The sequence below is a fragment of the Camelus ferus genome, chromosome 1, assembly GCF_009834535.1.
Source record: "Camelus ferus isolate YT-003-E chromosome 1, BCGSAC_Cfer_1.0, whole genome shotgun sequence".
NCBI lineage: Eukaryota > Metazoa > Chordata > Mammalia > Artiodactyla > Camelidae > Camelus > Camelus ferus.
Genome location: NC_045696.1, coordinates 44,828,295 through 44,841,585, shown reverse-complemented (window position 1 = coordinate 44,841,585; position 13,291 = coordinate 44,828,295). Strand labels below are relative to the sequence as shown.

The 13,291-nt window shown below is 37.3% G+C and overlaps 1 protein-coding gene across 2 annotated transcripts in view; it reads right to left on the bottom strand.

Moving 5' to 3' along the window:
- The window catches only part of ALCAM (activated leukocyte cell adhesion molecule), a 188,670-nt gene that overhangs the window by 41,394 nt on the left and 133,985 nt on the right, over positions 1-13,291 (bottom strand). For both annotated transcript variants that reach the window (XM_014564247.2, XM_014564246.2), the window contains exons 2-3: positions 8,918-9,018; positions 5,009-5,228 (exon numbers count right to left, since the gene is read on the bottom strand). In XM_014564247.2, the coding sequence (XP_014419733.1) occupies positions 5,009-5,228; positions 8,918-9,018 (321 nt within the window). The remainder of the gene's footprint in view (positions 1-5,008; positions 5,229-8,917; positions 9,019-13,291) is intronic.

Genomic DNA, 13,291 nt, shown 5'->3' with positions numbered 1-13,291 from the left:
AGTCTCTAAAGAGGGGTTATCTATATTCTAAACACACAGATGAGAAAGAAAACGTAAGAAAGATTTTAAAAATGGAAAAAAGAAATATAAAAACATAGGCATACCATAGACAATTACATTAAGACAAACAAGAAGTGACACCTGGCTACCTGATTGTTAGAAATGTGACCAAGAAATTAGAAAGAAAACTGACAAAATACTCAAAATAAGTAGCAACTTCTGGGAAGCTTATGGTGGAGGACTAAAGCCTTCTAAATATCAGAAAGTGTTGATGTTATTTACCACTATTTTAATATAACTTCACATTAATGTTCATTATTACAACTCTGAGTTACTGATAAAACATTAAATTCTTTTAAGAATTCTTCAGCATTCAATGTTTTATGGCAAATGTCTAATACATTTGAGAGAGGACTGTATTCAAAAGATTTAAACAGAATGAAAATCTTGAGTGACCAAAGTTCTCTGGGAACTAAAATCAGTTATTCAGTGACACCTCCATGAGAACCGAGGAGAGGTAAGATATTAAATTAATGTATGTGGTTAATCAAGAACGAAGATGAACAAGAAAAAAATAGTTTTTTGTTTCTTCTTCAGTAATATCTATGCCTGGAATATATAGAGAGATTTGAAAAACCTTCCCCCAAATCACACTCTTAACACAAAGCGTGGGTGAGCAGTTTTGTTAAGTTGCACTAATTTCTAGTTCACCAAAATCAGATATCAACTCAGTTGGACACATACTCACTTCCTCTAATGTAGAATATATTCCTCTTCTTTGATTTGCAAACCCTGTGATGTTTTATCAATGCACATAAAATCATAAGTACTGATGTGTTACAATTGTTGGTCCTTCCCACATAGCCGCATGTGCCTTGTTTCAATAAATGCTTCCTAAAATTTATTCTTATTTCAATAAAATAGAACTGTAGCAAACCCAAGGAAACCTGATGAAAAGATGCTGAAAATTTAGTCCTCTTTGTAGTGTTATTGATTTTTCTATTTAGAAAAGAGTCATAGCAGGTACTGTGGAAGTAACGGTAATATCTATTGCATTTCTCTTGAGATATTTTCTCCTCAAACTTTTGTCTCAAACCCTCTATATTAAATACATACTTTGTATGTAATTTTCTCTTATATTAGCTTGTAACAATCAATGAGTGTTAGAGGACAATAAAAGAGGACACATACTATTTTAGCAAAATTGCATATTGATTCAAAGTGTTTTAAAAAAAAACTTCGTGAATTATGTCTTAATATGACTCAAGGATTCATAACCAAGTGCAGAATTGAAAGCAAAAGTCATGCCCCAAATTTATTTGCATTATTAAAATAATTTTGTCAAGGGTTTCATAGCCAGGTGAAGATGGAGTGATGAATGCAAAACTGCTCTATATCACCCACAATGTACTAAAGTTATTATCAGAAACCACGCAGAGGACAGCTGTTTGACATGGGAGGAGAGCAAGAAAGCACAGGTGCACTGTGCACTGAGTCGAGAGGGGTCCTCTCGGTACTTTGTCAGCAATCACCTCGTGACGTACTTTAAGTAAACCACTGTGAGTGTGAAATCGTAGTTTATTGTCCTCATGAGATGGGAAAAGGTATTTTTTTATATTTAAAGAATCGAAATAAAATATACAGTGCAGATCCCATTGGTTAAATAGTAAATTTACTTTCTGCTTACTTTATTCCAAAAAAAAGTTACTTGCAGTTGGAAGTTGAATAACTTTCACAGGGAGTGTGGGAGAAGGGATCCTCAGTTCTGATAAATCAATGAGAACAGTCTCCAGATGAAAGCTCTGAAATAACTGGGTGAAGCCAACCAGAGCACTGAGAGCAGAGCTGGTTGGTTCAGGTGTACAGCAGGCTCCAAGTCATGGCAGCAGCCTTCCTTTAATACCACAGACACCCAAGCAGATAATTATGTTGCACTGTGGTTGGCAAATCCTATTTTTTTAGAGCTAGAGTCCATCTGTTTTTGTTTGTTTGTCTTTCTCCTGAACAAAATATCATGAACGAATAGCAAATGCTATTTTTTTAGAGCTAGAGTCCATCTCCTTTTTGTTTGTTTGTCTTTCTCCTGAACAAAATACCATGAAATATTCAGTGGGTAGAATTCTAGCTAATTGAGTAGAAGCAGGTCCTCACCCCGCTCAGCCCTTTCATTAGCTTGTCAGGAGGATCCTTGGAACAGAGCGGGGAAACCACCGCCTAATCAAAGCACTCATTTACTGGTGAGGGGGGAACTGCAGCCCCAGACTGGTGACACCACTCATCCAAGGTCAGAATTAGCAGCGGATCTCACAGAGCCAGATCTCCTGAATGACCAGTTCAGTGATTTTTTTCCACTTATATCACTGACAGCCATTCAGTTCTAAGTCAATCTATTTGACTTCTAAGACTTTTGCACCATCACTGGAATGAATCTCTGGGAACTTTTAAAGTTCTCTTGCTATGGGATGGTTTTATTAACTTCAAATGTGTATTAAATGCAGACAGCAAATAGTTTGATTTTGATGCCATTCAACTACCAAAAAAAAAAAAAAAAAAGCCATGTTGGTGACAAAGCATGTGACTTATTTTTGGAGTTGGGCTGCTTTATGGACCTGATTCCTTTTAACTGAGGTATAGCTTAAAGCCAAATAAACAAACCTACACTGGAGGTAATAAAGTCATCAGTCACGGCCTCTAGTTTGAATAAAAGCAGTGTGACTTTGCTCATGAGGAGGGTATTCTGCCACACGCGGATCTGCGATTAGCTCACGTTAACCGTACTTGTTCTGCGGTACACAGTGCCTGTTGCTAGGTGACTCGACAGAAGGAGACAGAGGATTGATTGACGAGCCTAGTAACTCTTAAGTGACGGCAGTATATACACGCAGAGAACGAAGCCTCCATGTCACAGCTGCTGTTTGCTTCACTAAAAGTGACCCAAAGTAAATTCATGATGTTTGAAAAATCAAAGCCCCTATACACTCTTGCAAACACGCCCTTTATCGTGAGCTGTGCTGTTCATCTAACTGGACTTGGAGGGTCCCACAGTTTCCAGGATAAAACCCCATTTTCATTAGTGTGTAACTTGTCTATTTAAATTATCCCTGGCTCAGAGCCTGGAATGCAAATTCCGTTTCTGAGAATCACTTTGTTTTCAATGACATTCAAGAAAGAAGAGGGTAGGGGGTGCTGATAGTATGCAGGGTGTGAGTTTGTTTTCACAATCATAGAAATCCTCTGTATTCTGAAACAGCTGACAGATTTAATTGAATTCGGCCAACTGAATTTTTGTTCAGTATGGTATTTTAAAAACTTACATTTTGAAAATTGTCACAAATGTTTCTTCTAAATGGAACAACCCAGATTTTCTCAACTTTCCTGTACACTGCCTTGATATTTGGTAATTTTAACATCGTAACAAGAGAAAACTGAAGGTGACAAATCAATACACATAACCTTTAGAGTGCTGTGACTTAATCTCTGTACCTCAGTACGTTCCTGTTGTATACTTCTATTTATGACGTCACGGCCTCATTAAAAAATTTTGGTTGCTCTCTTTAGAAAATGTTTCTAGCAGTGCATCATCCATCTTCCTAATAGCATCAAAGTGAAACAAAAGAAAAGAAAGGGAAAAAGTACATGGGACATTGGCAAATACAGGATGCAAATTATCTGGTGTGTTCAGTGTGATGGGACATGACCGGGAAAACCCTGGTACTTAGTTTGATTCATAAAATGATTGAGAAGAGTGGATGGCTTCTGGAAAGTGCCTTCTAAGCTGAAAGCTAATCAACTGAAACGTGTAATATGCTTTTACAAGGTTCTTCTGGAGAACAAAGGTTCCTTTGATAGTATAAGCACTCTTTGAATCCTTGTCAGGAGCCCACAGGAGCTTTGAAGTCCATATAAATGCTTAAGGGACCGTCCCAGTTAGCTGCATAGGCTATTACAAGAGAAACAGGAAAAATCCAGTTACTGGCTGGAGCAGCAAGGCCCTCTGGGTTTCTTTCTTCCCTGTTTATTTTAATAATTTCTAGGTGCTGTCAAGTTATCAGAAAGCAGAGGGGAAAACTGAAAATCGAGGTCTTCTTCCCCAATTAAAAAAGACAAGCATTCTAAAACTTTTGAGACCTATTTTTCTCCTTCTAATTTCTAAGATACAATGATGTAATGAGGGTGGGACTCTTTATTTGACTATTAAAAGATGAAGTGTTTTCATTCAAACTTCTCAAGTCATTCATCTGCATAGCCATTTGCACACTAACATTAACTATGTATTATCATTAGGCAAAGTAACTTGCAGTAATTACTCCAAGTTTCTCCTACAACCTTCTCTTCCACCCCTACTCTGTTTTTTCCTCTTGATGTATTTCACATACACACTCAGCGTGTGGAGAACTTCTTTATTTCAGGGCAATTTTCTAAACTACCGGAACACTTTCAAGAAGTAAATCAGCAAACATTAAGCATTAAAGGTCAGGATATGTGTGTGTGTGTGTGTGTGTGTGTGTGTGTGTGTCCATATATATGTAGAAGGCTTATATCTCTTGCTTGTATTTTGCTATTTTTATATATCAAAAGACAATGTATGATTCAGCCTAATGTACATATATATGTAGGCATGATACGTATGATTACGTGTATATATCATGTATCTGTGTGTGTGTGTGTGTGTGTATACATATATCACAGAACATTTATTTGTGCATGTCAGTGAAAGTAAATGTCACAGGCCAGGTTTCATTTAGTAGTACTTCATATCACAGGAAATTTCACCCGACAAAATGATAGAATATTCTTATAGTTCCTCACTGCAAAACTCCTATTCAAATTTCAAGGATTTTTGTTTTCCTCACTGACAGCATGCACGAGCAGAAGGAAGATCTCTAGAAGTCCTCTCACATAGACGCCTGCTGTGGAGACACCACAGGGTTCACAGCCTTCTTTCTAAAGAACATTTCCTAGCACCAGTCGTCAACCCTGCTTAGCAGCTGCACTGCGGGCTACTTACTGAACACCTTGACCACTGCAGGGGCCTCAAACACGTTGTCTTCCGTCACTAGCATGCACACAAATCTCTTTTCATCACTGATCCTTGCATCGCTGATCGACAAGGTGTAGTTTTCATAGAGGCTCAATCTGTCTTTGTATTCTGGTACATCATCATACTGAACACTCTTCTTCATCGAGGACCTGAAGGCAATAAATACTGGGGAGCCATCCGGCTTTTCCTAAAGATTAAAATAATAATACATTTTTAAAAACAGGCGTATTCAGATGTCTCAGGATGACAACCAGAACAACAAAATTTCCTTGGCCATATTATTCCACCAATATTTGTAGTTCTGCCCAAGAAGAAGAAGTTTGGATATGAGCCTCCCATAAATCTTTGGAAGAGAAAACTACTCTTCACAAGAGGAGAAGCCGTAAGTTCTTTTACTGGCATCAACTGAAATATAAGAAAATGAGAGGACAGAGCTTTAGGAATCTGAGCTTTTCTCGCATCTGGAGGACAGAATTAGTAACTGTTTTGAAACTGACAAGGGCTGGCCTTATGTCTGATATGAAAGAAGAAAATGGATGAAAACAAACCTATTAGTGTTATGTTACAAAATGATTTTCAGCTAACTATCACAGCAAGCATACACTTGAGCTGCAAACACTCATTTAAAAATCTTGGGCAATTATCTTCTGCATGTTCATTACTTTGATCTGCATACTTTAAACATCCACGCCTTTCAGAATTGACAGAGCTGACCTTTACACATAACACAGTTTAATGAGTCTTCATGGAGGAACAGTATTTGCCCTTGTGAAACGATCACGTCCATTAAGGAACAGAATCAGATTAATCACTAAAATCCATAGTTTTGCTACCTGAGTCATAAAAGTTAGCTCAAAGGGCTTTATATAAAAACTCATTCCAAAAGAAAACATAATCTGGCATACACAATTATGCCAGAGCACTGAGACACAGACTTCATTTCTTCCTCTGCTCCCACAAACATTCTCTTACCTAATAAGCAATAACCTAAAATAAGGGCCAATCTGTCTTCTATATGCTTTGCAAGGCCTTTGTTGATAAAATGTTTTAAAGTGCATGACAAATTCCAAGGTGCTATGGGGGTAATATTTTTAAAAATATATTAATATTTATACTGTTATGGAGTAAATATTTGTGTCCTGCCCCAAATTTATATGTCTAGGTCCTAATCCCCACTGTGATGGTATTTGGAGGCAGGGCCTTTGCAAGGTAGTTAGGTTTAGATGAGGTCACGGAGATGGTGCCCTCGTGATGAGATCAGTGCCCTTATAAGAAGAGGAAAAGACATTAGCTCTCGCTTGTGCTCTCTCCATGAGAGCACAAAGAGGTCACGTGAACACATAGCAAAGGACAGCTCTCTACAAGTCAGGAAGGGGCCCCACCAAGAGCGGAATCTGCCAGTGCCTTGTTCGTGGCCTTCCCAGCCTCCAGAACCGCAAGAAGTAAGTGTCTGTTGTTTAAGCCGCACGGTCCGTGGCATTTTGCTCTGGCAGCCCACGCTAAGACAATGACTAAGCTAACCTTGGAGTCCAAGAGTTCTTGTTGGTTGACTATCTGAATACATCAATACTATTCTCACTAAACCTTTGGATTTTGTCACAGGTTTACAACGCAAATCCTTGCCCTGCATCATTCCTTCATTAAGAGAAATATGTTAGACTAGTACCTTAAATTTCCATATTTATTCACTTATGCAAGAAATAAGTCATCAAACTTTAATAGCTATTAATTAGTAACTATATACCAGGTACTTTCTTTGGGCTTCCCATGCATTAATGGATGTAATACTCACAACAACCCTGTAAACTAGACTTACAACATTGGCTCCATTTCAGATTAGACAATGGAGGCAGAGGCTGGTTAAATAGCTGGTCTAAGGCCCCAGCTAGTGTATCTCAGCAGCGCCAAGACTGGAGCTTCACAGCCTGGCTCCGTTAATACTGCACTATATCACTCTCGACAGAGATGCCTCTTCTGTACCAGCAAGAGAGAAGCCGGTGCTGGTGAAGAGGTGGTGGGAGTAGGGTGGGCAGGCTGCACAGGGAGCTGTGATCTCCATTCGTGGGGAGGTTACCGTGCAGTAGGGGAGAAAGGAATCCATCTTTCCTCTGTGTTTGCGCCCTTTCACTCCTTTCAAATCTGCTCTGTGTCTCAGGTTACAACCAGTTAGAGGTTGTGCACTGTGTCTGCAAATCCATACTGCTTCTAGAGCATGTGGTACCTCACATGTATCTCATCAGTTTATTCCTGAAGCTTCCTGTTTCAGTAACGATTTGAAAATGGCCACTATTGCTTGTTTCCACTGCCACTGTGCCACTTCAGTTTGGGTGAAAACTGTTCCCTGGGCTATCATTGGGAACGTCTATGATCACAGAAGTTTTTCACCACCTGTATTCCATTTTTCTAGGCACCAAGTTTGACTCCAGGGTGAATTAGATGGTAGTCTCCCAGACCTTTGGAATTTTAGGGGTACAGACAGACTTTGTCCACGTAGGCCTCACCTTCATTTTCCCATCTTTATCAGGAACCAGAAATAGCTCAGAATTACCTGCTGTGAGCTGGATGATGGGGGGAGAGCACAGACGGTGCTTGCGGCCTCTCCTCCTCCTGCTTCCAGCTGCCCCTACTAGAGCTTAGCAGCCCCACCGTCCTAATAGCTTACCCTCTTCACACAATTACCAAGTGCCAAGAACCAGAGAAGTATTCTGATAAGAGTCACTGCATGTAACCCTCACAACAGTGTAAGGAAGACCATCATCATTCTCACTTTATCCTTGATCAAATGGGGATTAATCTACTTGTCCAGAAGCCCCCAGAGAGTACACGGTAGAACTTGTCAGACTGACTCCAGCCAGACCCCTATTTTAAAGTACCTGTGTCATACCACCCTTCGGGTCTAACTTTTGCACATTTCTATTCTGCAGAAAATTCATTCCTGCAGGTATCTGAGAGGAAAAAATGGTGTGGTTCAATAAACCTAAGAAATGTGCCAAATTCAGACAATTCATAATGTATCTTAATATAGCAAAGGCTCTGAGAAGTATTGCAATAAAAATACTTCTGAAAAGTTATTTGACCATCAAATATTTTCCTATTCAAAAACCTTTTAACATTTCAAGGAAGTAGGGAAAATGTGCCAATTGTGTTCCGTGAAACATGTCAGCTTTAATCTTGCAAACTATTGGGAGTCTCTTGAAAACTGTGCCACACAGACACCTTTTGTTGGTTTTGGCAATTAAATTAGGATATTTTATCAGTCAGAGCTACCTAGCCTTTCCACCTCACCTACTGCGATATTACCCTCCATTTCCAGACCCATCTATACCTTGATACCTGAGAAAATGATTTTGTTATCTGCAAGAAATGAATAAAATAAGCAGTGTTAAATTTAAAAAGGACCAACCACATCAACTCAGTTCTAAGACCAAGTACCAGAAATAGGCTTCTAATGCAGGTGACTGATTCTGAGTGAGCATTTGGGTGTTCTGGCTACTGTGCCTCTGCAGTAACCACACCAAACAAAACAAGTACGTAGAGAAAGGCTGCTGTCTTTCCCCAAGTTCTGTCCTATCTTCCACTAATTCTGCTCTGGAACTCCACCTTTTCTTCTGCCTTGAACACTTCAGCGTGAATACTGCAGACTAATACGATCTAAGAATTACGTGTTTATTGGTTTTACTTTAAAATAGCATTTGTTATGCAAGACTCAGGAATTATTCTTTTGACATATTCAACACATTATTTCTACCTTCCTACGTTTATACCCACAGTTGAATATTGCCATTATGTTCATTTGAAATTCACATTTACTCACAGAAGGAATTTTCTCTCAAACACTAGAGGCAATCAACCAAGTCCAAGGTAGGTCACACTTACATATTTCCATTTGCCAAACATGAGATTCTGAGGTACATCGAGTCGGCAAGGCATAATAATGGTATCTCCATACGCTGAGTTTACAGTATACCATCCAAGACCTTCAGAAAAAAGGGGAAAAAAGAGAGAGATTTTTAAGTGTTTCCTTGAAGTAACAAAGTAAACAACTTCAGTTCAAGATGTATGTCTTAACGAAGATTATTATAATTTTATCTTAAATGGCATGCAACAAGTATGTGGTTAGAACATATTTCCTATTTAAATATCAACAGGTCTTATTTAGCTACTAAGCCTTTGAATGTCACACAATTCAAATCTAGAGACCCCTCCCGTTTTGCCAGCGAATAGATAAGTAGCATGTGACAAAGGAACAGAGTGGAATTCGAGGGTGTATTTTCTCCACTGTATTTCATTAAAAAAAAAAATTCACTGTATTTCATGGAAGTGTAGGGCTATACAAAGATTGACATGCTTAAAATTCTCAAAACTAGCTTTAAATAAACTTGTGTCTTTCATTTGAAAATATTATCAAATTTAACTTCTGGAAAACTTTTTAAACTATTAAATAACTAAGAACTTACACATGAAAGACTACAACTGGATTTTAATGACAAGTAGGAGAATGAGCATTGAAAATGGCCTACTTTAGAGGAGCAATGGTTAAAACACTAGTTTTAATTTGAATTATACGTAAAATATTAACACAATAAGAATGTGTAGTATGAAAATTCTTTGGAAAGCGTTTACAAAGTGATTGCCTTGCATTTTTGGTAGACAATCTAATTTTAGCTATAGCTGCTCCTAAGGTACAGAAAACTTCCTGGTCTTATTTAATTCTTTATTGAGAAAAACTATAAATGATAAATAATTAAGTTGTCAGCAGTACTCACATTTTTGCATATATTAAAAACACGCTATTCAAAAGCATGCTATATATTCATGAAATTAAAAAAAAAACAGGCATTTAACTTGGCAATAGTATAGTACTTAGGAAATTTCTCAGATCTCTTTACCTTATTTTGTTTACAATTATCCTTAAGGTTAAATATTTTTACAATCAAATATCTGTTAAGATATGTCATAATTGGAGACAGTGTGATGGAGCTATTTTAAACTGTGGAGGAAAAATGATATTTTGTCCACCAGGTGGTGCTAAAATGCAAAGCTAAGGCAATTTGCAACATATAAATAAGACCATCATAGGACTTTCTGAAAAAAGACAGGGTGGATACTATCTTTCACTGTTACTCATCAATCACAATATGTACAAAAATGTCAAGTAAGGATAAAATCATTAACATTAGTAAATAAAGAAAAAGGTAATAAAATTCCTATTTTAAAATTCTGTCAATTGAGGAAGCTACTTTTCTTTAAAGCAATTTTACTCCAGTGAACAAAAACATTACAAAGAACACAAATTTCATGTAAAAATGCCACATAACAACTGGTTTCCAGCATATTAAATAAAGAATACAAAACATAAGCCATGAGAATGTGTTTTCATTTTGCTATTCGAGACAAAGGTTTTACTAAAACCGTTCATTATGTATTTATTTTATAATGGAAACTTACAATTTTTATCAATAATTTTTAATTGTTCAGTGTCCTCCATACTTTAACTTTAATTTCTTTTTATTTTAAACCAGTAAAGAGCATAAGACTGTAAATAAATAAATAGTCTCTTCAGCCTTGTTAAAATAAAAGTTGTGAGGGTTTAGACATGTGGCTGCAGACCGGCAAACCAAAGACAGTTAAGAAATTGCTTTATTTCATGGTACTCAACGGTGAAAAACTCAAAAGCTTCCCACTAAAATCTGGGACAAGACAAGGCTACCCACTCTCACCACTCCTATTCAACACAGTCTTGGAAGTCCTAGCCACAGCAATCAGGCAAGAGAGAGAAATATAAGGGATCCAAATTGGAAAAGAAGAGGTAAAAGTGTCACTATATGCAGATGTCATGATACGATATATAGAAAACCCTAAAAGATCCACACAAAAACTACTAGAACTAATTGAAGAATTCAGCAAGGTAGCAGGTTGCAAGATTAACGTTCAAAAATCAGTTACATTTCTTTGTACTAATGATGAATAAATGGAAAAAAGAAAGTAAAGAAACAATCTCCTTTAAAATAGCACCCAAAGTAATAAAATACCTATTTTGGTATTTATTGGTAAATCTAACAAAGGAGGTGAAAGACTTATACATGGAAAACTATAAAACACTGATTTAAGGAAATTAAAGAAGACTTAAAAAAATGGGAAGATATCCCATGCTCCTGGATTAAAAGAATCAATATTGTTAAAATGGTCACACTGCCCAAGGCAATCTACAGATACAATGCAATCCCTATCAAATTACCCAGGACATATTTCACAGAACTAGAACAAATCATAGTAAAATTCATATGGAATCACAAAAGACCTAAAATTGCCAAAACATTACTGAAGAAAAAGAAAGAGGCTGGAGGAATAACTCTCCCAGACTTCAGACAATACTACAGAGCTACAGTCATCAAAACAGCATAGTATTGGTACAAAAACAGACATATGGACCAATGGAACAGAATAGAGAGCCCAGAAATGAACCCACAAACTTTTGGTCAACCAATCTTCAACAAAGGAGGCAAGAATATACAATGGAATAAAGACAGTCTCTTCAGCAAATGGTATTGAGAAAACTGGACAGCAGCATGTAAATCAGTGAAGCTAGAACACTCCCTTACACCATACACAAAAATCAACTCAAAATGGATCAACGATTTAAACATAAGACAAGATACAATAAACCTCCTAGAAGAAAATATAGGCAAAATATTATCTGATATACATCTCAAAAATGTTCTCCTAGGGCAGTCTACGCAAGCAATAGAAAGAAAAGCAAGAATAAACAAATGGGACCTGATGAAACTTACAAGCTTCTGCACAGCAAAGGAAACCATAAGTAAAACAAAAAGACAACGTATGGAATGGGAGAAAATTTTTGCAAATGAAACTGACAAAGGCTTGATCTCCAGAATATATGAGCAGCTCATACAACTTAATAAGAAAAAAACAAACAACCCAATCCAAAAATGGGCAGAAGACCTAAACAAGCAATTCTCCAAGGAAGACATACAAATGATCAATAGGCACATGTAAAAATGCTCAATATCACTAATTATCAGAGAAATGCAAATCAAAACTACAATGAGGTATCACCTCATACCAGTTAGAATGGCCATCATTCAAAAGTCCACAAATGACAAATGCTGGAGAGGCTGTGGAGAAAAGGGAACCCTCCTACACTGCTGGTGGGGATGCAGTTTGGTGCAGCCACTGTGGAAAACAGTATGGAGATTCCTCAAAAGACTAGAAATAGACATACCATATGACCCAGGAATCCCGCTCCTGGACATATATCCAGAAGGAACCCTACTTCAAAATGACACCTGCACCCCAATGTTCACAGCAGCACTATTTACAATAGCCAAGACATGGAAACAGCCTAAATGTCCATCAACAGATGACTGGATAAAGAAGGTGTGGTATATTTATACAATGGAATACTATTCAGCCATAAAAACCAACAATGTAACACCATTTGCAGCAACATGGATGTTCCTGGAGAATGTCATTCTAAGTGAAGTAAGCCAGATAGAGAAAGAAAAATACCATATGAGATCACTCATATGTGGAATCTAAAAAAACAAAACAAAACAAAACATAAATACAAAACAGAAACAGACTCATAGACATAGAATACAAACTTGTGGTTGCCAAGGGGGTGGGGGGTGGGAAGGGACAGACTGGGATTTCAAAATGTAGAATAGATAAACAAGATTATACTGTATAGCACAGGGAAATATATACAAGATCTTATGGTAGCTCACAGAGAAAAAAATGTGACAATGAATATATGTATGTTCATGTATAACTGAAAAATTGTGCTCTACACTGGAATTTGACACAACATTGTAAAATGACTATAACTCAATAAAAAATGTTAAAAAAAATAGAAATTGCTTTATTTCACTTGTTTTCTACAATACTTTGGATCCCAAATGTGGAAATGCTAGCATGTATTTTAAGATCTGTTCATGCACTACACAGGGGCAGTTCTGCCAAGACATGGAAACCATTTTGTGATTTAATACTTTGTTTTCCAATAGTATATATAGCAAGACACTTGACTACATAATGACTCCAAGATGATCTGGATCTATTCTATAAATTATGGCAGGACATGCACTCTAGTTATCTCTTAGCATTATAAAAACACACATTCTTTTGACAACTGACGGTGCTCTCGTGGCCAGTCACGGAATGAAAACAGTTTACAGAGCTTAGGTACCAATGAGGTGAGTCCTTTGCTAGGTGCAGGGAAACAAAAAA